A 25,381-nucleotide genomic window follows, 5' to 3' on the forward strand; every position below is an offset into this window, starting at 1 on the left:
GCTCCAACCAACTTATCCATCTGGCCAGGGCAAAATTCACCCTCTTTTTTAAAAGTGCACAGTTCAGTGGGTTGTGCTATAATTACAGAACCATCACCATTGTCTAATCTCAGAATACTTTTATCACCCCAAATAGAAACTCTATTTGAGGTGGTAAAAGTATCCATTACCAGTCACTCACCGGTACCCCTGCCCTCTAGCCCCATGTCCTTACCTTTTGATTAGAAAAATCATCTCAAAAGCTGAGTTTATAGTGTGTATAATAGAATAGGTAGTGGACTTTTCGGCATGGTGGTTTATTGCTTTCATGCTATTCTCCATTTCATTTGATCTACAAATATTTACTGAACAGTGTCTGGGGTATTAGGATGGGAGAGAGTAGATAGTTCTACAGGTTAGAAGTGGTTCTTTTTTAGATAAGCTCAGGGTACAGAAACTAGATCTCAGTTCTGTGCTTGACTGCTGTTAGATCAGATACGACACCACTTTGTAGGTTGTCAGAATATCATTTTGTATCTTTGGCCCCATCGAGCTGTGAATACTCTTTTGCAAGTCTATTAAGAGTTAGAACCTGGCTCCAAGCAGATGTATAAGTAAAAAGCTTTGTCTTGCTTCTATTTCACATTCCACCTCTATTCTACTCCACTTCAGGGGAGATGCAAACAGCATACAGCCTGAGAACACCAACCCGTCATTTTGACACACACCTTCTTCTGTCAGGGGGTTTGTGGTGTCACCTTGGTACGGTCCAAACATCCTTTTGGACATTTATTTCCATTGCATAGATTCTTTAATGTAGGGAATGTTTACCTGACAGACAGTCTCCGCACTACATAGTCACTTCTAGCTCAGGATTTTGAGCTTGACTGCATATAGACTTATATTATTTGATAACTGTACCCTGTATTTGCCTTATCTTCCTAAATAGAATGAGGGTGCCCTCAGACCAGAGAGCAGCATGCACCTGTCCCACCCCAGCCCTGTCACATGGGAGTATGTCCTCATGCCATTAATACACGACAGTTAATGTCATTGGTTTAGGTGTCCGGTAGAAAGCTATAGGTTGAACCACCTTTTCTCCTCACTCGCACCAGATAATAGCGTTCAGTGGAGACTATGGCCTCCATCAGCCATGTTCCTGCACTTGACCTCCAGGCCCAGGACCCACTATTACTGGATGGACCTTGTGTTTGAGCACCTACTATGTGCCTGGCTCTGTGCCAGGTGTTTGAAAGCAGAACCCCATCTCTGCACTAACCTGTGCCCTCTTTTCTATCAGTACCTTTACCCAATGGTGTAGTGGCATATCTCTTTATGTCTCCCTCCCTAGGCTGTGACTCCTTAGGGGCCTCCTACCAAGAGCCTGGCACACGTCAGGCTCTACGTCAACATGCATCCTGCGGATAAGTCAGTGAAAAGGCAGTGGCTAGCAGCTTTCACTGTTACAGGTGCAGTGAGATCAGGAAGTAGGAGAACCTGCCGTGGCTGGGAAGGATCTTTCTTACCCTGACATGCCACTGGATGCTGTGATGCAAACAGCAGCAAGCGCGCAAAAGCTGATTGCGAACACTCACCCGAAACTCGGTGGGTCACCCGCCCCTCACCCAATGTAGAATATGCATCATGTGTCTCAGGAAAGGGTTCTCAGCTCTCAGCCCTGCTGGGACAGGCCACCCCAGTCATCAAGGGTCTCACTGGTCATAACTGCAGGGTCTCCCCTCAATCAGTGCCCAGGGGAAACAAAGGTCCCAGCTGGACAAACCGCACACATCCTCTGTGCCTGTGTGTAGAGCTATATTCACCAGGCTCCTTAAGCTAATGTGGCCCTGTGAAAGTCCAGGTCCAGTTTCCTGAGGAAACTATGGGTCCATTGCTTTGAAATTCCATAGTGCGTGTGAATTCCCAAACCAGAGGGTGAACTTCATTACCATCAGTAACACAGCATCCGTGTATGAGTCAGGGTCCAATCAGAAACAGCTATCAGTATTAAAAAGTGGAGTCACTGAATACAAGGAATTGGCTACACCACACAGGTAATGGAAAATCTGAGTAGCAAAGGGGAACGGTGAGGTAAACTAGAGCATAGCAAGAATAGGAAGCCAGACCTACCTGAGGGTGAGAGGCAAAGAGTTACTGGGATCCAGGGGCCAAACCCAGGTAGGCCTGTCCTGAGGGAGCAAGAATCTCAGAGAAGGGACCACCTGAGGTGGAAGCACAGAGAGAAAGTTCTCCCCCCCCCTCACCTCAGATTTCCTTTCAATACCTCCCACTGGCTGAAAAGGAGCCTGGAAGATGGGGTGGGGGCAGGGGCTGACCCCAGCACTGCACCCAAGAGCAGGGGAGGGGTAGTGATGGACCAGGAGACACACAATCTGTGTGAGATCACTGACAAATGGGGGGACAGGGGATAAGGTTATGAATGGAAGACAGAAATGACTTGGTCATGTGGGCGTGCCCAGACAAGCTTCCGCAGAGATGGGGAAATGTGAGTAAAGGCTTAAAAGAGGCACATGCCGGGCGTATTCCAAGTGCCAGCCTCTGGGGTTGCACACAACAGTCCGTAGAAGCCTCACAAGCACATGCAGGATTTTACTAGGAACTAACCACACCCAGAGGGGTGAAATAACCAAAGTTGCAGCCTGTGTGGCATGGATACAAAGTGTCCATTGACCTCACTGCTCCTGAAACACAATGTTGCATTCGCATAGGTGCCCATAAGTGTGTCCCTTTTGGTGACACCATTAGAGGGATGGAACCGGCGAAAGCTTTACAGTCCATGTTTTTCTGCCTTGCATGGCAGGCCTCCTTCTCAGCTCTTCAAATGCAAAAAATACCTGGTTATCACAGTAACCAGTTATCACTCCTCCCCCCTCCCACCACCAGCATACACACACACACACACACACGCGCGCGCGCGCAATTCAAACCAGCCACAGCTCCAAATCTGCTGCCAAGAAATATGAGAGAAAGATCACTGGGGCGTTACCCTGACAGCAGTGTCTTTATCAGGAGCTAAAGCTCTGTGCAAAGGGCTAATTCTTTAATGAAGGACTTGCCAGTTCCAGAAGGGGGTGGACACTGGCTGTCACCCCTCAGTTAATGCCCCCAAAGCCACAGCTGACTCATGTACTAAGAAGGCTGCTTTTGAATTATTTTATTTTGTAAATGTGAATGCATTTTCTCCTACATTTGGGAGGCTCATTCGTAAACAAGGAAGAGAAACAACTGAAAAATAGATAGATGTATCAATGGCCCGCTGCAGTCTCCCGTGTGTGTGTGTGTGTGTGTGTGTGTGTGTGTGTGTGTGTGTGTAAGGGGCAGTGGCAGGGGAGAGAGGAGAGAAACAGCCAAATAACTTTAATCCCGAGTTAATAGTCAGTTACAGAACTATAGCTAATGGATAAAGTGTGAACATAAAATGAAGTAGGGCAGTAAAATAACAATATAGCATGCCGCATGAGGTCCCCGGAAATGTCACATGCCTTCTGAGGGTCTCCTCCCTCACGGAGTGGGCTCTTCACTTCTCTAGTGTGAATACCATGGAGGCTAGAACAGATTCTAACTATGCTGATACAAAACAACACAATCTCCCCCTCGGAGCTGATTGAGATGCCCCCTGATGATGTCTGTGTTTATAGGCATATATGAAACTATTACATCTAAAAGCATTTTCTTGAAGACGTCAGCCCATTCTGAAAGCCTCTAATCTGAACAGAGGACCTTAATGGGTAGTTTCCAATAACCATAGTGTTTTTGCTAATGTAAAACACTTACAACAATTTCTCTCGCTGAAAAAAAAGAACAGGAAAACCACTTTCCCCCAGGTATATTACCATGGTGGTGGTAAATGTTCTCAAATACAAAATATCTAATCTCATTTGCAATTATCTCCTCTGACTTGGCCCTTACATTCCCAAAGATTCCCACAGATGAGTTAAAAGCACAAACAAAATTTCAAAATTAACAACTCCTCTTTGGCAAGCTGTTAGTTTCTCTGGGATCACTTCTATCATGTTTTTAAACTACGAAGATAAGCAGCTCTTTTCATAAAAACAGTCCTCAGATATTTACAACCAACAGTCAATAGCTACTAAGGAGCCAATTGTGCTTTCAGCACTCAGGCCAACGCAATACATGGATATGTGTAGAAAGACTGTTGCGAAGTCTACACACCTGTCAAAACTCTCTCGCAGATGACTTTATGAGACATAAATTCATGAATGTATCAGATCTCCAGAGGTGCTTAAATCAATGTTAATTTTCACAGCACCCTTGGAGTAGTTTAGTGTGATTTAGCAAGGATTTTCTCTGGATAGTGAATTGTTTACAAGACAATATAGGCCCCATGCTGCATGCAAGACAGAGGAGCAAGAAGAAGTAGGGTACAGGATAGTTTTTTAATAAATAAGGGAAAATAAAATTCCCCCGAAGGGCCGTTACTTGCCTTCATGTACAAAGCATGTATTTTTTCCCACCCAGCAAAGCAGCAAACTCATATTTAGGTGGTAAAAAGCTGCATTCCTGGCATATGTGAAATGACTCTTGAACTCAGTAAGGGTTTTGTTTAGGTGCAGTCTGGCTCTCCCGGGTCCCAGGTCGCAGTGACCTGCCAGCCATCTCTATGGGCTCTTCTCCTGCCAGTGTCCTGTTCTCAAGAGGACACCAAATCAGGCCTCACACTGCTCCCATTTAGAGGAGAGATTATGCTCTGTGCTAATCTCCGATGCAGGTGTTATTTGAGCTCTGATGGACGGTGCTGTGGTTTCCCGAGACAGGAGAACAAAGAACTGGAGTGGAAAACAGGCCAGTTGCTCAGGAGGAGACCCTGTGCCCTGCTCCTACTTGCTGCAGCGAGAAATTAGCGGTTGTCACTCTTTCTGAAGACCTAAAGACCAAGGGCAAGCTGGATAAAATACGAATAACACAGATTTCCAAATGGCTAAAATGTAGTTCTTTGAAGGACAAAGTATTTCCTTGAAATCACACGCTGACTCCCTGTAACTACATGAGTTTTATAATAGATTTGTTTGAAGTCGTACCTGACAATATTTAAACTGTCACACAGCCAACTTGGGTCTGGTAGGCCCGACACCTGAAATGCATTGTTTGCTGACTAACGGACAGGCAAGTAAGTCCAAAATTTCTCCTTGTTGATTTTTTTAGAATATTGTTTTTGCTTAATAGATAACCTCCCAAAAATGTCCTATAGTTTAAAACCCGTGGGAACCAAGGGTTGTCGGGGAACACGCGTGAAGGACCCATGGACAAAGCCAAAGGGGGGGGGATTGAGGGTGAGAGGTGGGGGTGGGTGGGGCATAGGAAAGTGGTGGTGGGGAAATGGAGACAATTTCACTTGAACAACAATAAAAAATGCAAAAAAAAACCCCACAGCAAAATCATGCGGTAAACAATAGAGCAAACAGAGTTCAGTTGGTTTCTTTGCTACTGGACTTTTTAAAGACGATCATTAAATAGAGAAACGTGTCCCTTTGCTTCCCAAGGGACTGCGAGTAGGCACCGTTTAACTTGGAATCCTCTCTCTGCACAGGGGGACCCTCTGGAATGAGTGCTGTGCTGTGCCTACTGGGGAGTTGGTAGTTTAGCCCATCCCTTCTTCAGGCGCAGAGGGCAGCTCCTGCTGCAGGGACACTAGCCCCAGGCAGCCGCTCGGCTGGCTTGCCCACCCCCTTCTGTCTTTCCGTGGAGGTCTTTCACCTTCTCTCAGAGGCCTTCCCTGACCGAGTTTTTAAAATTCAAGCCCTTTTCTCAACATTCCCTAACCTTCTTCCCTGCTTATTTCCCAGGTAGCATCTCCTACCTAAGCCTGTTTTTTTTTTTTACTTTGATTATTATCTCTTTCAATAGGAAGGTAAACTCCTTAAAAGCAGGGACCTTCACATTGCCCCACATTCAAGGGATATTTCTCAGACCTCATCTTATTCAGCTGCTCAGGATCTCTGCCAATGGTGGAAGTGCTGAGACACTGCAAAAACGCGACTGGCCATCCTTTGGACATCTATATCCTTCTTGTATTTCTTCCCCTTAAGTATGATGGTGCTGAGGGCTTGGTCCTGGGTTCTCATCTCTGCTCTGTCTTCACTCACTTCCTGGGTGACCTTGCAAAATGCATAGATCTAAATATCACCTACAAGTTGATACCGCCTGAGTCATTTCTGCAGCGCAGATGGCCCTTACCCTTCACTGTCAGTGTTTGAGCTCATGAGGACAGGATAAACTATGCTGTGCTTCATTTTACTAACAGAACGAGCATTGATTTCTCATTCCCACAAAATCCTGCAGGGCTGTCCTGGGCCAGGCAGCTCTTCTGGCCGTGGATCTCTCCTCCAACCGGTGGCTCTCCTCCAACAGGTTGGGTCTCCTTCCCTTGTTGGGCTCCCCCATCTTCTGGGGTCTCAGAGCCCTTCACTTGCAGCCACATGAAGGGAGAAAAAGACGGAGGAATTGCATATGTTTGGTTGGTGGACCTTCCAGCGACATCTCATTCTCCAGAACTTACTCATCATCTCCCCCCGAAACAAGGGGACTGGAAACTCAGTTTGGCCATGATCCTGGGGAGAGGAGAAGATGAGAGTGCTGGGGAGTTTCGCCAACTCCAGCACAAGGGCAGAGGGGCAGTGCCACAAATAAATTGCGTGACGTTGTCTAAGTCTGTTCATTCTGGAGATGGGTTATGGCTGGGGTTTGATGTACAGAAGTGGCTTATATTTAGTGATTAGAAAATGAAATGTGCTTAAGTACAAGGAAATTTCCAGAGGACTCAGATCTCCTGCAGAATAAAGCGAAGTTAAAATGCATATCCGTGCTATAAAAAGAACGATGTTCCTCAATAAGGTGGGAAATTATATGGAGATATTCAAGTTCATCTTTAAAACTTCCAGAATGCTTCTTAAGAATACTTGTGTATTCTATTCTAATAACATCTTTAACTCTCTTTTAATGAAAACAATTTCAAATTGCAATGATGGCCCTCTTATGAAATTTGTATAAGGCATGTGCAGCTAAAACAAGATGAGGACATTTCGACTGGAATTTGAGATTTATTCTTACGAAATGCTTTATTATTTGATCCGAATCAGTAAGCACGAGCATCCTGAAAACCCACATGGAGATGGCCAACAGCCCGAATGTTGCCGATGCGTAGCGTTTAAATGAGCCTGTCATAGAGTAATGATGCAGGAGAGGAGATAAGGGTCTGACTATCAGAACAGTCAGGTTTGGCCTCAAATTCATTTCATCTCTTATTTGATATATGAACTTGACCCTGTTTTTAGCTACTTTAAATAAGGCTATGTTTCCTTACCTGTAAGATTGGGATAATATAGATAATTTATATATACCTATACCTACATATTGCCGTGATGCTGCAGGAAATAACACGTGAAAGTTCCTTGTAGATAATAAGTGCCCAATTCCTAGCTATTAAATTACCTTTACTGATTGCAGTTTGTTAGAAAATATATTACATCTGTTGTATTTATTACAGTTGATTATCACAAATTTATATACAGACCAAAAGTATGTGCGCTTAAAAGCTTCACATCTGCCAAAAGGTTCGTTGTGAATGACTTCTGTGTTCCTTCCAACATGCTCCTTTCTCTGAGAGACACCGTGGCTTTGTGAACTTAAAGCACGAAGAGGCAGGTTGAGCCGCAGGAAGCATTGTGCATCTTCTGGCACTGATTTTCTGTGCAAGTCAGTGATTCAAGCACTCTGGGATTCACCATGAATTGGCTTGTGATTAAAGAGCAACAATCATCTATTTACTACTTAGAGGCCCTGAGGGAAAATTGAAGATGAAGCATTGTATGTTGATGACAATGCATTTGCTATTTAATAGTCAAATGTAAACCTTTTTTTCAAGTCACTGTGTTTAGAGAAGCTGGAAGTGGTTTTTATGGCAAATTGAGTTCCCATTGGTGGGCTCAGCTCTGTGGACACAGGCCTGGCTGGAGGAATCTGCTTGCCACCCTTTCTCTCAGCCCAGCAGCAGTCCCCTCCTTGAGGACAGTCACCTTCTTGGTCATCTCACCTGGCCAGTAATGAGACTTCCAGAGGCAAGGAAGAAGTCAGGTCTCCCATCCTGAGATCTATTAAGTATGGAGGAAAAAAAAGACAGAGAGAGAGAGAAAGATTATTTTGGTTTTTCTGTTACTCAAGGCTTTCCTACCATGTACACGGCAGATACCAGTGTAATCAATATATTCATCAAACCTATAGTCATGTTTTGTTGCCTTTCATTTTTACCTTTAAAAATAGAGATCACCTGAAGCTTATTCTTAGAAAATAGTGGTGCTAAGCTAAGTGTACGGACTCCTGGTGGCAAATAAACTCTTGAGACTCTCAAATATAGTCATGTATACTTATTCATCACCAAATCTTGTGTTAGCTCTTTTATACGAGGCTTTTGCAGACACCCAGCCTTGCCCTGACCTTGACCTCTTGTTATCTACACTGTCTGTTCACTCTGCTCTACGGAACTACCACAAACCATAGAACCTAAACTTCAAATCCTGTGTCTTTTTCTCAAAGTATTGTCATTTCTCTTATTGTCACTGGACCGGGCACTGATTGAAGACAAGGAGTGCATCTCACACAGCTCTGCATTCCTGCATTTCACTCTGAAAGGAGCTCAGGGACTGCTTGTTGATCTGCGCCACAGAATTGAATACAAACGAGATAATCAGGAATGTTGTTTGAGTTGCAGCCCAGGAAGGTTCTGTGCCTGATCTGCTGGCCTGGGCCAGTGCGACTAAATGGCCAGTTTTACTTACGACGGCTAAGGGAATTGTGAAAGGGTTATAATTGTTCTGGGATCTGTGGATCCGTCCTTATCTTCCAGCATGCTCTGATTTGAACCTGAGTTAAAAAAAACACCCAAGCCCTTCCTATCCTCAAGAGAACACTGGGTTAGTGCAGCTTCTTGTAACTCAACAGTACCTTTAAGGAGTGTATATTTGAAGAAAAGCCATAGCCCACGATCAGTTGGAGCTTTTGCCCAACTGCCTTCCTAAGGAACACATTCTCTCCTCTCTCAGGCTTCCTACTGATATGCGTGAAGTATTTGGACTGTAGCTGCTATTCCATGAGCTCTCCATTGCCTTGCAAATAGCTGGATATGTGACTTTCACACTAATGACTACCACATAGTATGGTAGATACCCATCACCATGAAATACAGCATTTTTAGAAGGCTCCCTTGCATCGGTGAAGCCCATTTATGCTGCTAAAAATGTTTTTATCTGTCTGCTTTGTGGTGGGAAATGGGTGTCATTAGCAAGACATGCATGAACTGAACAGATAAAACCAGGCTCCATGCTTGGGCCTTTATGTCACCTTCAGACCTACATACATGCAGGTACATGAATAAAATGGATGACTTCTGTCAAGGCTCTGAAAGACACTCAAAGCTGTTAACCAGAGGGAGGCAGAACATCTGAAAGGCAGCTCAGGTGCTCATCCTGTCCATTTTCATCTTTGCCTTTGGCTTTCAAAGGCATCTTAATAGATGTGGAAAGTCTGCAGCGTTTGCGAGTTTGAGTTGTCCTGTCTTGACTTCCACAGCAGAGCAGAAGAGGTGAGGAAGGAAGAGAGTGAAAGAGGGCAGCCGGTGTGAGCCAAACTCCCCACGCTTCACAGGGCGATGCAATTTGGAGGGCAGGTGTGTTTTGAAGTGATGTGAAGTGTGTTAGCCTACAGGCGTTACACACTTAGAAAACGATACATTATCCAGCAGGAAACTCAGTCAACTGCCACTAGTAACACCTGTACCTGATTATCGAAGAAAGAGAGGAAATAGTTCTGCCTCTATCATGTTGCTCCTAAATCCAGATCAAACACAAGAGAAGGCAGCTGAGGGATGCTTAAATAGTGCTGCATGAAAACGAAGTGCAAACAAAGTGCCCATTAAATAAAGAAGCAATTTCTAATGGACTGCATGAGTCACTTAATGGCGCCCAGTACTCCCAAAGAAAACAGAGAAGAGCTGCTTACTTAGGAGGCCCCGCAATGTACCTTGTGCCTTATAATTTACCTGGGCATTTTTTGTTTAACATTCCATATGAGGCACGAAATATCATTTTTAGAAATGCTTCTGCTATCCTTAATAAAATGGCTACTTCATTGTGGGGAGTGTTGAAATAGTCACGAAAATTATATTTTTTAAATTTGAAGATGATTGTAGATTCACATGCAACTTGAGAAAGAATGCAGAGAGATTACCTATAGCCTTTACTTAGTTTCGCATATTGATAACATCTTGCAGAACTAGAGAATATCACAACCAGAGTACTGATAGTGGTACGGTCAGATACAGAACATTTTCATCACAAGGATCTCACTCGTGGTGATCTTTTATAGCCACACCCACTTCCATCAACCCTTACCCAACCCTTAATCCCTAGCAACCACTAATGGGTTGCTTTTATAAATTTGTCACTTCAAGAATGTCATAAAGTAAATGTAATCATGTAAGTGACCTTTTAAGGTTGTTTTTTTCACTTGGCAAAATTCTCCAGATTCATTCAGATTGTCGCATATGCCAGCAATTGTTCCTTTTAGCTGTCGAGTGGTGTTCCATGGTATAAATGGACCGATTTGTTTAACCCTTCACTCATTAGAAGATACGTAGGTTACTTACAATTTTGGGCTCTTGCAAATAAATCTGCTGTATTTTCTCCCAGTCTGTAGTTTTTCTTTTCAAGTATTTCACAGGGTAAAAGTTTTAAATTTTGACAACACCCAATTTATTATTTTTTTGTTTTCTAGATTATGCTTTTGAAATCAAGCCTAAAATCTCTTTGCTTCATCTGAGATGCTAAAGGATTTCTCCTATATTTTTTTCTAAAATGTTCATAGTTTTATGTTTTACATGTAAGTCCAGGATCCATCTGGAGTTAATTTTGCATGAGGTATATAGTTTGTCAGTTTCATTTTTGACCTGGGGACACACAATTTTTCTAGCACTATTTATTGACAAGCGTTCTTTCCTCCCCAGAAATGCTTTACACCTTAGCCAAAAATCAGTTGGGCGTATCTATCTGTGTTGTCTTATTTCCGAGTTCTCCACTCCACTTCAGTGACCCATGCTTCTTTCCCTCCATCACCACCCAGTCCTAATTGCTGTAGCCGAGGCTTAAAATTGGATAGAATGATTCCTTCCATTTAATTCTCCTTTTCAAAATTATTTTGATTATCCCACAGTCTGTGCTTTTCATGTAAATTTTAGGATAATCCTAGCAATGCCTACAAAATAATCTTACTTAGCTTGTGATAGGTACTGCATTAAACCTGTCTATCAATGTGAGGAGAATTGACATATTTAGTATGTTGTCTTCCAAGTCACAATATAATATGTTTCTCAATTTACTTAAATCTTTATTTCTTTCATCAGCATTGTGTAATTTTCAGCATACAAATCCTAGATATGTCTTGTTAGATTTGTTCCTAAATATTTAATTTTTTGAGGAATTGTAAAAGGTGATGTATTTTTAATTTTGATGTCTCCATGCTTATTGTTAGTATATACAAACACAATAGATTCTTTGTCTGTTTCTCCTTTCACCCAGCAACATTGATGATGAAGTCACTCTTTAGTTATAAGAGTTTTTTCTTTAAAAAAAAAAAACAGATTCTTTGGGATTTTCTGTGTTTATGGTCATATTATCTGCAAATACAGACCTATTTTTCCAAGAGCATTTTAAATCAGAAATGGGTATCGAATATTATCAAATACTCTTTCTGCATCGGTTGCTGTTCATGAGATTTTTCCTCTTTGGCCTGTTGATATGATGGATTGCTGCCGTAAAAGCACACGGAATTTAACTAGGTATTGGTATGACACACAGACATGAAAATGACTGTCACGAAAGAAGAAATTTGCTCTGTTCAGATCCCTAGAAATGGGAGTGTGGCACACCACACAGCAGGGGGCGCACGGGGGAACTCCAGGATTAGTCAGGAGGAAGAGGATGTGAGGAGGAGGAAACTGGGGCAAGAGGCTTCATTGTGGTTTTCATGGGAAGGAATGGGCCAGGCAGGGAAAGGAGGCTCAGCTGGTTGAGGACTGACTGGTTTAAGTATCAGTGGGCTTCTGGGCACAGGGCCTGTCCCCAGCTGGCTACTACCTGACACTAGGAAGGGCAATAAGGGCAGAGTGTATGAGCCCAGAAGATGAGGGAGTTGGGGATCTTCATGCTCGATTGGTTAGTTTGCATGCGAAAGGAGTGCTCTCAAGACTAGTCATTTACCACCCCTGGTAATTAGCTAACTGAGGTGCAGTCGCTTTCTAGTCAGCAAGGCACCAGGTATCAAAACTTCAGATACAAAAACCAGAAAGTGTGGTTAATACACTAGTTTAATTGATTTGTAAATATTGAGCTAGTCTTGCATCCATGGAATAAAACCCCACTTGATCATTGGGTATAATTCTTTTAACAAAGTGCTGAATTCTAGGATTTCCAGCGAAGATGGAGTCATAGGTAGATAAACTTTGCCTTTTCACACAACCAAAAGAGGGAAAACAATAAATTTATAAACAAAAATAACCAGAACTGCCATGGAAGTCTGACAACCAAGGAATAAAGAAGAAATGTTCATCCAGACTGGTAGGAGGGGAGGGGATGGGCAGCTGGGGTGGAGAGAAAGCATGGCAAGGTGGCAGCTGAAGGACCGGGGCAGGTGAGGCATTGGCTGGTGGTCTAGGTGGCCCCACATTTGCATGTGGATAAACTGGGAGGAAAAACAAAGGAGTGAGACAGACCATGCAACCCAGGGTTCCAGTGTGGGAAATAAAACCTCAAAACCTCTGATTATAAAAATCTGTGGAGGTTGAGACAGTGGAAGAAACTTTCAGTCTCACAGGAGAGTTTGTTGGAAAGACCCACAGGGTCTTAGAACATACACAAACCCATCCGCCCAGGAATCAGCACCAGAAGGGTCCAATATGCTTGTGGGTAAAAGAGGAAGTGAATGAAAGCCAGCTGAGAGCTAAGCAAGTAGCATTGTTCCCTCTGTGACCTCCACCCACATATAGGGCCACAACACAGTGACTTGTGTTTCCCCCAAATACCTAAGGCTCCACCCCTTACTACATAACAGACCTGCTGAAACATAAAAATATGGCCCAAATGAAAGACCAAATCAAAACTCCAAAAATAGAACTAAGTGATGAAGGGATAGCCAACTTATCAGATGCACAATCCAAAACACTGGTAATCAGGATCCTCACAGAGTTCATTGAGTATGGGAGGAAAACAGAGGAAGAAGTGAAGACTATGCAAAGTGAAATAAAGGAAAATGTACAGGGAACCAAGAGTGAAGGGAAGTAAACTGGGATCCAAATCAACAGTTTGGAGCAGAAGGAAGAAATAAACATTCAAGCAGAGCAAAATGGAGAAATAAGAATACAAAAACAATGAGGAGAGGCTTAGGAACACCCAGGACAACCTTAAATGTTCCAACAGCTGAATCATAGGGGTGCCAGAAGGAGAAGAGGAAGAGCAAGAAATTGAAAACTTATTTGAAAAAATAATGAAGAAGAACTTCCCCAATCTGGCAAAGGAAATAGACTTCCAGGAAGTCCAAGAAGCTCAGAGAGTCCCAAAGAAGTTGGACCCAAAGAGGAACACACCAAGGCACATCATCATTAAGTTACCCGAGATTAAATATACAGAGAGAATTCTAAAAGAAACAAGAGAAAAGGAGACAGTTACCTACAAAAGATTTTCCATAAGCAGCTGATTTCTCAAAAGAAAACTTGTAAGCAAAAAGGGGTTGGAAAGAAGTATTCCAAGTCATGAAAAGCAAGGACCTACATCCAAGATTGCTCTGTCCAGCAAAGCTATTATTTAGAATGGAAGGGAAGATAAAATGCTTCCCAGATAGGGTCAAGTTAAGGAAGTTCATCATCACCAAGCTCTTATTATATGAAATGTTAAAGGAAATTATCTAAGAAAAAAAAGATGATCTAATATATGAACAGTAAAATGACAACTGACTCACAACTATCAACAACTGAACCTAAAAATAACAAAACAAAAACCTAAGCAAACAACTAGGACAGCAACAGAATCACCAGAAATGGGGATCATGTGGAGTGTTATCACAGGGGATGGGGAGAAATGGGGGAAAGAGCACAGGGAACATTAGCATAAATGGTAGGTACAAAATAGACAGGGAAAGGTTAAGAATAGTATAGGAAATGGAAAAGCCAAAGAACTTACATGTACAACCCATGGACGTGAACTAAGATGGGAGAATGTTGGTGGGAGGAGGGTTTAGGGTGGAGGGGAATGAAGGGAAGAAACAGAATGGGACAACTGTAATAGCATAACCAATAAAATACATTTAAAAACATAGTGCTGAATTGTACTTGGTAATATTTTGTTAGGGATTTTTTCATCTATATTGATAAAGGATATTATTGGTCTGCAATTTTGTTTTTTGGAACCGTGTTTGTTTTGCTTTGGTATCAGGGCAACATTAGCTTCATACATACATCGGGAGTGTTCCCTTCTATTTTCTGAAAGAGATTGTGTAGAATTGGTGGGAACTCTTTCAAGGTTTAGTGGAATCTTTTAGTGAAACTATCTGAGCCTGCAGATTCATATTTGATTACCTTATAAATTACAAATTTAATCTTTTTAATAGTTAAGTGCTATTTGAGTTAGGTAGTTTATATTAAGTGAGTTGTGGTAGTTTGTGCTTTGTGAGGAATTGATCCATTTCTTCTCAGTTGCCAAAAATACGCATGTGTGGAATTGTTCGTAGTATTCCCTGATTATTGTCTTTGATGTCTGGAGAGTGCAGCAATATCTGCTATCTTATTCCAAATGTTGGTAATTTGTGACATCTCGTGGCTTCTCTGTAAGTCTTGTTACAAGTTTATTTTAGTGACCTTTTAAAAGAATCTGCTGTTTGTTTCATTGATTTTCTTGACTTTTTCTATTTTAACAACTCTGTTAAAATCAACTGTTAATTTCTGATCCTTATTATTTTTTTCTCTTTGATTTGATTTATTTTGCTCTTCTTTTTCTACATTCTTGAGATGAGGGCTTCAATGATTGATTCAAGAGTTTTCCTCTCTTTTTATATTTGCTGTAAATATCCCTGTCAGCACTGCTTTAACTGTGTACCCCACATTTTGAGGTTTCATTTTCACTCAATTCCATGTATTTTAAAAATTTCCCTTGAACTTGTCTGACCCATTCATGAATTATTGAAAGGTGGGTTCTGTAGTTTCGAAGTGTTTGGAAACTTTCCCATTATGTTTCGGGTGTCAATTTCCACTTTATTTCATTATGAACAGAGAACATACTGTGTATTATTTTGCTTCTTTTAAAATTGTTGAGGTTTGTTTTATGGCCCAGATATGGTCTATCTTGTTACAGGTTTTACAGGCGATTAAAAAGAAAGTGTGTTCTTTTGGTGCTGGATGGAGTGTTTTAAACATACCAATGAAATTATGTTCACGAATGGTGCCATTGAGTTCTTTTATATCCTGCCTGAATTTCTGTTCAGAAGTCTATCTGCTGTCGATAGAGGGATATTTAAGTCACCGATAATAATTGTGGATTTGTGTATTTCTTCTTTGACTTCTACCAGTCTTTGTTTCATACACCCTGCAGCTGCTATAGTTAGATTTGAAGTGAATTTCTTTTAGACACCGTGTATAGTGGGTCATGTTGCTCAACCCACTCTGTCAACCTCTATCTTTTAATTCAGACCAATTTAAATTAATTATTAATCTATTAGGGCTTAAATTTGCTATTTTATGTTTTCTTTTGTATTTGTTCTTTCTGTTTTGTATTTCTATTTTCTCCTTCTTGCCTTCCACTAAGTTACTTGTACTACTTACTAGTATTCTATTTTTATTTATCTGTGGTGTTATTGAGTATAAATCTTTGTATAGCTTCTTTAGCAATTCTGTAAGTATTGCATTATACATATATAACTGATCAATCTATTGACATCAAAATTTTAGGAGTTCAAGTCTAAAAACTTTATCTTCCTTTACTTTCTTTTCTCTCCCCAATTTATATGACTGTCTTAAAACACATACATTGGGAACCACATCAGACAGTGTTATGACTTTTATTTCAATCAGAAAACTTAAGAAGAAAAGAAAAACCTTATCCTATTTAACTATATTTTTGGTTGCTGTGTCCTTCCTTTCTTCTCGATGACCCAAGATTCTATTTATCATTTTCCTTCTGTTTAAGAGAACTTCCTCACATCATTCTTTTGGGGTTGGTCTGCTGTCAACAGATTTGCTTGATTTCCCTTCACCTGAGAATTTCTTAAACTGCTCATTCCCAAAGGATATGTTGTTGGATATAGCATCCTAGATTGATAGTTCTTTTTTCAGCACCAAAAAAAAAATATTTTGCCACCTCCATCTAGCCTCCATGGTTTCTGATGAGAAATCCACTGCCATTACAAGATCATTTTTTTCTCCTCTGGCTTCAGTCAATACTTTATCTTTAGTTTTCGAATATATAGTTATGATGTGTCTTGGCATCAGTTTACTTGAGGTTCTACTCTTTGGTGTTTGTTTACATAGCTGCTCCAAACTATAGGTTTAAGTTTCTGGCTAAATTTTGGAAGTTTAAAGACACTTTTTCTTGGTGATTCCCAGTCCTGCCCTCTTTCTCCTCTCTTTCCAGGACCCTGATGTCACAAATGTTAGATCTTTGTTGTAAGCCCAACCGGTCCCTGAGGCTCCCCTCACTGTTTTCAGGCATATTTGCTCTTTGTTCATGTAGGATAATTTCTATTGTATCTTTTGTTCACCAACTTTTTCCTCTGTCCTTTCCACCCTACTGCTGAGCACATCTGCTGAGCTTTTTTGTTGTTGTAATAGTATTTTTGGTTCAAAATTTTATTGTGTATTTCTTTATATTTTGTATTTCTTTGCTAAGAGTATTTGTTTCTTTGCTGAGATTTTTCTACTTTTTTTCATGTGTGTTTATAATTGCCTGGTAATTTAAAATCTTTGTTAAGTAATTCTAACATCTGTCATTTGGCATGGATCTTATTAGTTGTTTCATTCAGTTTGAGGTCATCCAAGTTCTTGGTATAAATAATAATTTTTTTAAGTTTTAAACTGGACATTTTATGTGAGTGAGAAATAGAGCTTAATAGTTTTAAATAACAAAAAGCAGAGCTTGTATGTTACCATAGTGTAATCCAGCCCTTCCTGAATGAGAGCAAATAGTAAGAGTATGTCTTTAACACTGAGAATATACAAAAATATTTCTTTCCTTCTTTTTTGTCTTATTATATATATATTTTTTCAAATAACATTTTATCTTCTTTTTATTTTTTAGAGTGGGTTCTTTTTTGTAACAAGGAAATTAATAAAAGTAATTTAAACAAGGGGGAAAGACAAATTTTATACTTTGAGCGTTTATAATTTGAAATGATACTATATTTTATTGATAAATGCATAGAATATGCAACTATTAATACCATTTTGTGGCACCCAGGGTGTGTTCTCAGTGCATACTCTTCAGTTGCTAAGAACACAGAACAACAAAGCGTTACACTGCCATTGAATCAAGGCATACCATCTGGAGCTGGGTCTGCTCCAGCCCCTAAGAAAGGCACCTCCCTGAGGGTGGAGGGACCTCTCGGGGTCCTGAGAGACATGTGTGTGACAGACAATGTCCCTTCTAGTGCAGTTTGCTAATGAGCCCGGGCTACATGACCAACAATGGTGGGTGTAGTGTTGTGTGTGCTCATTTTCCCTCCCTCACCTTTCTCTTTGCATAACACACACATATATACACAAGCACCATTATTATTAATAATATGGTCAGGCTCGTTTGAGAATACCTGGAATATTCGCACATTGCCTTTATTGCACAGAAGGCTTTTCATTTGAGTTTTATAGATAAAACTTGAAGGAAAGTGATCCTGTTTCTAATATTGTTACCGAACAGAGGCCCAAGGGGGGGTGCAGTATTTTGCCCACCGAGGGATGCCAAAAACTGCTACAGAACAACAAGGGCCCCTCCCAAGGACAGTATACTAATACCTACTGGGCTCGTCTATCCGCTGCCAAAGGAAAGACATCTCTCAATGCCAGAGATTTGTGAAAAGGAAAGGAAAGGTTTATTTAAAGCTGTACCGACTTAAAGCAGTGACCCGATGTCCCCATAAAAATATCAGAGTACTTTAGGATAACCACAGATGCCCACACCACTTCCTTCTCCCCCTGCCCTAACTCCGGGGTACTGTAAATCAGGAAAAGAAGCACACGTCTGTGTTCCCAGGCCACTGGTATTGTCAGCTGTGTCGCTGCCCAGGCAGAATCTCCAGTTAATCCAAAGTCACGCGGCACCTTCTCACGGTCCACTGGCAAGAGTTCTTCACACCCATTTTTCCAGGCAAAGTCTCTTGCTTCCCAGGCCACTCGGCCAAAGGGAGCACCCCAAAGCCGTGTGGGCCTCTTCTACCAGAGCTGCAGGGGTCTGCACTCTGACCAAAAGTGTGTGGCTTTCTTCTTCACCTGGCTGCAGGGATCTCCATTCTGGAAAAGCTGTGTGGTTTTCCCTTTCACCTGGGAAAGAGGGGGTCTGCACTCTGTTGAAACCGCATGGCTCTCCTTTCACCTCGGCAAGAGGGGGTCTTAACACTGCTGAAACCTCCTGGCTCTCTCTTTCACCTGGGCAAGAGGGGGTCCGAAGCCTACTAAAGCCGCACGGCTCTCTCTCCAATGGCTGCCATGTCTGGGGTTAAATCCCTGAGCCAGTCTTCCTCTGTACCCCTATTCCCGACTCCTCCCACGATCAGTTACACCTGCCAGTATTTCTGTATTATTACAAGTTTACTGGGCTGCCATCATTAGTCTGGGCAGGTACAGTCCCGTGAACTATTGCTATGCAAAACAGCTCTCAATGGCCCTGTTCCATTTGTCCCTTCCCCCTGGCAGGGGAGGGGGGGTGAGGACATCTTAATATTTCTATCCATTATTCCTATATACCTTGAGTTCTGGACACCATTCCAAATCTTTTTTTAGGGCCCCCCTCCTGACTGTACCCTGTTACAGTATGGCCCAAACCTAGAAGTCTGAAGCCTAGGATTTTCCATGCATGTATCTGCACATGATAGCTGGCTGATCTGAAGGAGATTACTAAAAGCCCAGTGGGTCTTTGAGCTAGCGGACTGAAAGCCAAGGCCAACCTAGAGGGAACTGACAGGATCTCCGGCCTGTATTTTATCTTTTAACCTCCTTCGGCACCAATAGAAGACAGTTTTGATGTCTTTGATGACTGATGTTCCATAAACTAAAACCAAGGGCCTCTAGATATTTTTAAAACGTTAATCTTTTCTTGGAGATTTTTGCCTATCGCCTCTTGAGTGTTACTTATAGAGTTTTCTTCCACTTTACTAACCTAGAAATGTATAATACAACAGACTCTTAGCAGAAATAAAAATCTTATTGGTCTTACTAAAAAAGACTGTAAAACCCAGGATTTATAGATAAACCTTTTCTTCTTGTTCCTCTTCTAAAGCTCCTTAGAACCCATGTTTAGTGTGTGGGAAAGTGAATTATACTTCTGAATAACAAGTTCCAAAGGACCAAATCGAATAAAACTAAAGTCTGGCATTTACTACAAAGGAAAAACTTTGGAGAATGGCTTTTTTTTTTGAACCAAATATTTTTTAGATCCCAAACTGTCCCCAAAAGAGAAGAGAAAAGACTACCTTATTAAGAACTTTTGTATTTCTCAATTCATATTTGGAACAGTGAGAGATTCTGGCAAATGTACCAGTTAGTATAAATGGTCTCTTTACCTTCACTTGGTGGTTTCATCAAGTTTTTTTTAAATAAAAGAAACAAAAATAAATAAATACCCTGCAAAACAAAGACCTTTATTGAAATTGTCTAGTGTGGACTGTAAAATATTTAATTTCTTTGTACTCTGTACAATGTCTAGATAGAGGTAAAATTCCTTTCAGGTTTTTCAAATTTCAGGTTTTTCAAATTTCAGGTTTTTCAAGAACTGTCCCTTCAGCACAGTCTTACTAAAAACCAGGTCTTGGTGTGAAAGATGGTGAAAGATCCCGAAGACGCAGAGGGTTCTGAAAACAAGTTAATAACCTCTTCCCACGTTCCTAAAAAACGACCTCAGCAAGACATTTCAGACACTGCAGGAAGCAGCTAGGGTGTCTGAAAGGTGAGCGCTGACAGCCGGGTGCTTCGCTCTCCTCTCAGCTTGCTGACAATTGACAAAATTATTTGTTGCAGTGAAATTGATTGCCAACCCACTTGGCAATTCAAATGGCATTAGATGTTCCCTCCTTTTAAAAATTCTATTAACCAAGATGAGCTGTCTGGGGAAGCTCCTCATCGGGACCTCAGGACTTGGTATGGTGGGTGGGACGAGCTCACACTGTCTGAGCAAGGTGCCTTATCCTGTGAATCTAATTAGCACGGAGAGCAGCTTCTCAGCTTCCAAAACACAAGCTCGTGCCCTAATCTGGATTCCAAAATTGGAATCATTTTCAAAAGGCTCTTATTTCCTGATACTTACAAAATGTGTTGATCTGCAGAAAAAGAGGACCTCCATTAGGAGAATGGACTAGCCCGTCGTCAATCAACAAGTATCTTTTCTCTGGGTTCCACTGTGTAGGTGGCAGGGTGAGGGGAGGACCCAGTTCAGTAACCGGCGAAAAAGTGCTCGTAAGGGTAATGTAGGTTCCAGAGAGCCTTTGAAAATCTTTTCCAACCGTTTTCTACGGAGTCCTCACTTTGCTGGGAAGTACAGCCATTGTCATGGTAATCCGTGGGGAGGGTTGGAGCAGAAGAGCAGGGAGATCTTGTGGCCTGGGCTCCTGGAGGCCGAAGCCTGGGATCCTCAATGCCACAAAGAATCCTGACCCCTCCCATTCAGGCTGTATTAGCTCCTGCCATGTGGGCCTTAACGTACTTGCGTCTTGGAAAAGACAGTCCTGACGCCCGTGCAGGATTTTTAAGTTGTGGAGTCAATGGGGTGGGGGCAGGGGCAAGGAGAAGAGAGGAAACCTTAACCGATGAGAAGCGGTGCGTTCGCTGTCTTTTCCCACCCTCAGCGAGGCCTTCAGAGAGAAGACACAAGTTGTTCTCAGGACTGCAGCTCTGCGGGGCCAGCCCAGCCTCGAGCGCCCGCTGACCGCCCTGTGTTTCTCTTTCCACCCCAGGACAGCTTTCCTGCCCGCTTCGGAGGCGTCCATTTTGTCAACCAGCCCTGGTACATTCATGCCTTGTACACGCTCATCAAGCCATTTCTTAAGGACAAGACCAGGAAGCGGGTAAGGAAAAGAAATGCCCAATGCCTACTAGGAATGAAGGCGGGCAGGGTGAATTACAGTGCCCNGCCCATGCAGGATTTTTAAGTTGTGGAGTCAACGGGGTGGGGGCAGGGGCAAGGAGAAGAGAGGAAACCTTAACCGATGAGAAGCGGTGCGTTCGCTGTCTTTCCCCACCCTCAGCGAGGCCTTCAGAGAGAAGACACAAGTTGTTCTCAGGACTGCAGCTCTGCGGGGCCAGCCCAGCCTCGAGCGCCTGCTGACCGCCCTGTGTTTCTCTTTCCACCCCAGGACAGCTTTCCTGCCCGCTTCGGAGGCGTCCATTTTGTCAACCAGCCCTGGTACATTCATGCCTTGTACACGCTCATCAAGCCATTTCTTAAGGACAAGACCAGGAAGCGGGTAAGGAAAAGAAATGCCCAATGCCTACTAGGAATGAAGGCGGGCAGGGTGAATTACAGTGCCCCTCAATCTCTCACTCTCTCCTTCTCTCCTCATTTTTCTCTGTGGTTTTGCTGCTTTTCTACAGTCCCTGAGCGTTTGAGCCTCAGCTGGAGTTTGAAAATGGCCTGGATTCAATCAATAATTTAGCAGAACTGGGTTATTTTCAGAGTCCCGGTGACAAACTGAAGGAAACGATGAAGGCATGCTGCAAACACCAGATGCCCATTTTACTGCAAATGATTCTGGGAGCCATGAGGTCAAACAGCTTCCTGTCATTGGAATATTTTAATAGCCAGCATTCTGCCCTGCAAATGTAATATCATGATGAAGAATATTTATAGTTTATTTTTTCCTGAGGACACTTGGGTCATAGCTGCCAAATCCATCACCTTTGAGGCTGGGGAAACATTCTTCATTAGAAATAAGAATGAAGAAGGCTTTTAAAGTCTTGATTGTATCAGCTGATGACATTTGAGAAGCTGGCCTTATTTATGGCTTTCTGATTAGTTGAGAAACTGAACATTCGCTGACTGCTCTGAATCTATTTCCTCATTTATAAAATGGGGTTACTAATGCCCACTTTACGGAGCTGCTCAAGTAATTAAGTGTGACAGCCCAGGAAAACAGTTAGAAGAACACCACACGTGTAGGAGAGACTCAGTGGCTGTGATTTTTTTTTTTTTTTTTTACCATTTAGCTCCCTCTTCTTTCAAGCTTTCTGATGTTGGCTACTTTCTTGGATCAGGAGCAACACCTCTGAAGGGTACCTGGCCAGGGGCATTCTTATAGCATCTTAAGTGTGCCCCTCTAATGGAGGCCCCTGATGATGTGAGGGAACCCCCCTGCCATGCGCCGCCCCCCCAAGTCTTCAGGTTCCTACCTCCTAGACCACAGATGCTTCCAGGTCCTTAGGAACACTGCACTAGGGTACAGGAGGAGTCATTCTGCTGTCACTAAACAAACGTGGAATTGGGCATTAGGACTAGTCAACCTCAGGAGGCAGAGACATTCTGGGACATTTTACAATCAGTCCGGGGCTCAGGATAGTGCTAAGGACAGAGATGTGCTCTAGACTGTTTCCAATGTAGTTCAGGCTTCCCACTGGCATCATCTTCTACTCAGGAAGGAGCCAGCAAGAATTCCTCCCACCAAACAATCAACATCTGGCACTATGCCATAGAAGGTAGTTTCTGGAGCTCAGAGTGCAGGACAGAATTGTACAGGTGGAATGTCCAATGTCCTTCCTGTTGAGCTTCTCTGTCCCATGGAACCTCTGGGGAAGGGCCAGTTTCCAAAGCTCTCCTTGTCCTTCAAAGAACCAGAGGTGTGGAGCAGGTGGATACAAATGTTTGCTCTTAATAGCAGGCTGGTGTTTAGGTCCAACTTTTCTACATTTTGAATACTACAGTTCCTCCTGTCAGGTGTTTCTCAAAAGCCAGAGCATGTAAATTTCTTCAAAAGAAATAATTAGTATTAAAATGTGGTCACACCCAATCCACTGTCAGAAAATATACAGTTTTCTGCAATGCTACAGCTTTCTTCTGATGAACTTTAGCACTTAGCTTCTTTCCCCTTCTTCTTTAAATGATGCCATTAGATCTTAAGTTAAAACCAGTACAACAGGAGAAGGTAGTAAGTGTTTATTATATATTAATAAGGTATCCTGTAATATAGTATGCCGTTAGTATAATACAATATAGTACTTACATAGTATGTTATGGTACTGTGTTTACATCTTCTGAAAATCACACGTACAAGTCATAATAATTAACTGGGGGGGGTGTACATTTGTGATGGCCCTATACTTATGTGTATTGAGCCTGCAGCATGAAGAAGTGTGGAAACAAATGTCATTACACAGGTGTACTTTAAATACACTTCCAGGAGTCAACTCCTAAATTGCAGGCAGTGGTAATTATCAGCCTGTGGCTTATCTATCCACTTTGTGCATTTGTATAAAAATACTTCTAATTTGGGGGTGTTTTCTCCCCTGCTTGACCAGTTTCCCTCACCATCCATTATATGTTTAGAAGCTGCAACCCTGTTTGGTGATTAGCCCTCGGTCCAGACACGATTGGGAAGTGGCTGCAATACTATTCCACAATAAAGTCCCAGGCCACACTTGTCAATTTTGTTGACTAAGAATTGTTTGAACTTTTACCTTGTGCCCACGTGACCTTGGGAGCTAGGAGCATATTAGAAGAGTAAGAAAACACCATCTTTTTCTCTGGGCATCTTTCTCTTCCTTTTGTCCAGCAAGGCATAAATGAACAAATCACCAAAAAAAAAAAAAAATAGAAGTCAGCAGCTAATAAGAAGTTAATTGGGGGCAGGAAGTTGGAGAACCAGAGCAAGCAGGTGTCGCTGGGAGAGACTTGGGAAGAAGCTGCTGCTTGTTGTGGGCCTGGGAATAATGGGGAGCATTGAGGAGGTACACAGGGTGGAGAATGTTCCAGGGGAGGGAAGAGAGCAATGCACAGGTGCATGGAAGCATGGCGGGGGCGTGGGTGGTCTACCTCACTGCTCTTTTCCCCAGCAGGGATCATTAGGGATGACTATCTGTGTAAATTTTGGGCCCTGGCCAAATAATACCCAATTTGTTCCTGAACTTCACTTTTAAGGACTATTAAATTGGCCCCTTTTCTGAGCAATAAATTAACATTTCATAAAGGCGAAGCCATAGACATAAAACTGAATGCCTCTTTAAACACCGCAATCAACAGCAGCACATCCAATTTGTCATTGTTCAATAGTGTATTAGCTTAAATACTCGGTTATATGTTTTGGATTTTTTAATCGCTAACTATTTTCTTTCTTTCCAGATTTTCCTGCATGGGAACAATTTAAACAGCCTTCACCAGCTAATACACCCTGAATTTTTGCCCTCGGAATTTGGAGGAACCCTTCCTCCCTATGACATGGGAACTTGGGCGCGGACATTACTCGGTCCTGACTACAGCGACGAAAATGACTATACTCACACTTCCTACAATGCGATGCACGTGAAACACACATCCTCCAATCTGGAGAGGGAGTGCTCACCCAAGCCGATGAAGAGGTAAGGCCTGGTTCATCAGAGGCTCCCAGTCAGAGGTCAATGGGCATTTTTGATTTAGGCCTATTGTGGGTTAAGTAATCGAAAACTTTGATGGGCATAGAACTTTAAAAAATTGCAATAAATACATTCTTAGCTGATTTCATCAGATATGGAAGCAAATGGAGCTTGGATGACCCAGAAATATTGTTGTCCTGTTGTGTTAAAAACAACCTGGAAAGGCTAGGACCTCACTTTGCCATGGTTACAGCCTGAGTTTCTAAGGAGTCTGTTACATTAGTCTATCCATATAGACTACCAGAGTCTATCCATATAAAGACACATGGACTGAGGTGCTGGACTTTTGAGACAGAGTGGATGGAAAAGCAACCTGCTAGAAAACCTCCCTACATCCATGTACGTGGAACCATTTATTGAGCATTTAGTTGGCTGTAGACACTGATCAGACACTGGGAGTACAAATAAGATTAAAACATCAAAAGAATGGAGAAGTGGCCCTGGGGGAGACCTGCCTAGTCAGACTTCCAGGAACCTATTTTTAAAGTGGTGAGGTCGACCTGAGCTCTAAAG

The 25,381-nt window shown here is 42.3% G+C and overlaps 1 protein-coding gene across 1 annotated transcript in view; it reads left to right on the top strand.

Moving 5' to 3' along the window:
- CLVS1 (clavesin 1) overlaps window positions 1-25,381 on the top strand; it is a 162,643-nt gene that overhangs the window by 113,989 nt on the left and 23,273 nt on the right. Inside the window, exons 3-4 of the mRNA XM_037058611.1 lie at window positions 21,205-21,315; window positions 24,579-24,814. Coding sequence (XP_036914506.1) covers window positions 21,205-21,315; window positions 24,579-24,814 — 347 coding nt within the window. The remainder of the gene's footprint in view (window positions 1-21,204; window positions 21,316-24,578; window positions 24,815-25,381) is intronic.

Source organism: Sturnira hondurensis, unplaced genomic scaffold (genome assembly GCF_014824575.4).
Source record: "Sturnira hondurensis isolate 20B ecotype Veracruz unplaced genomic scaffold, ASM1482457v3 Scaffold0010128, whole genome shotgun sequence".
Lineage (NCBI taxonomy): Eukaryota > Metazoa > Chordata > Mammalia > Chiroptera > Phyllostomidae > Sturnira > Sturnira hondurensis.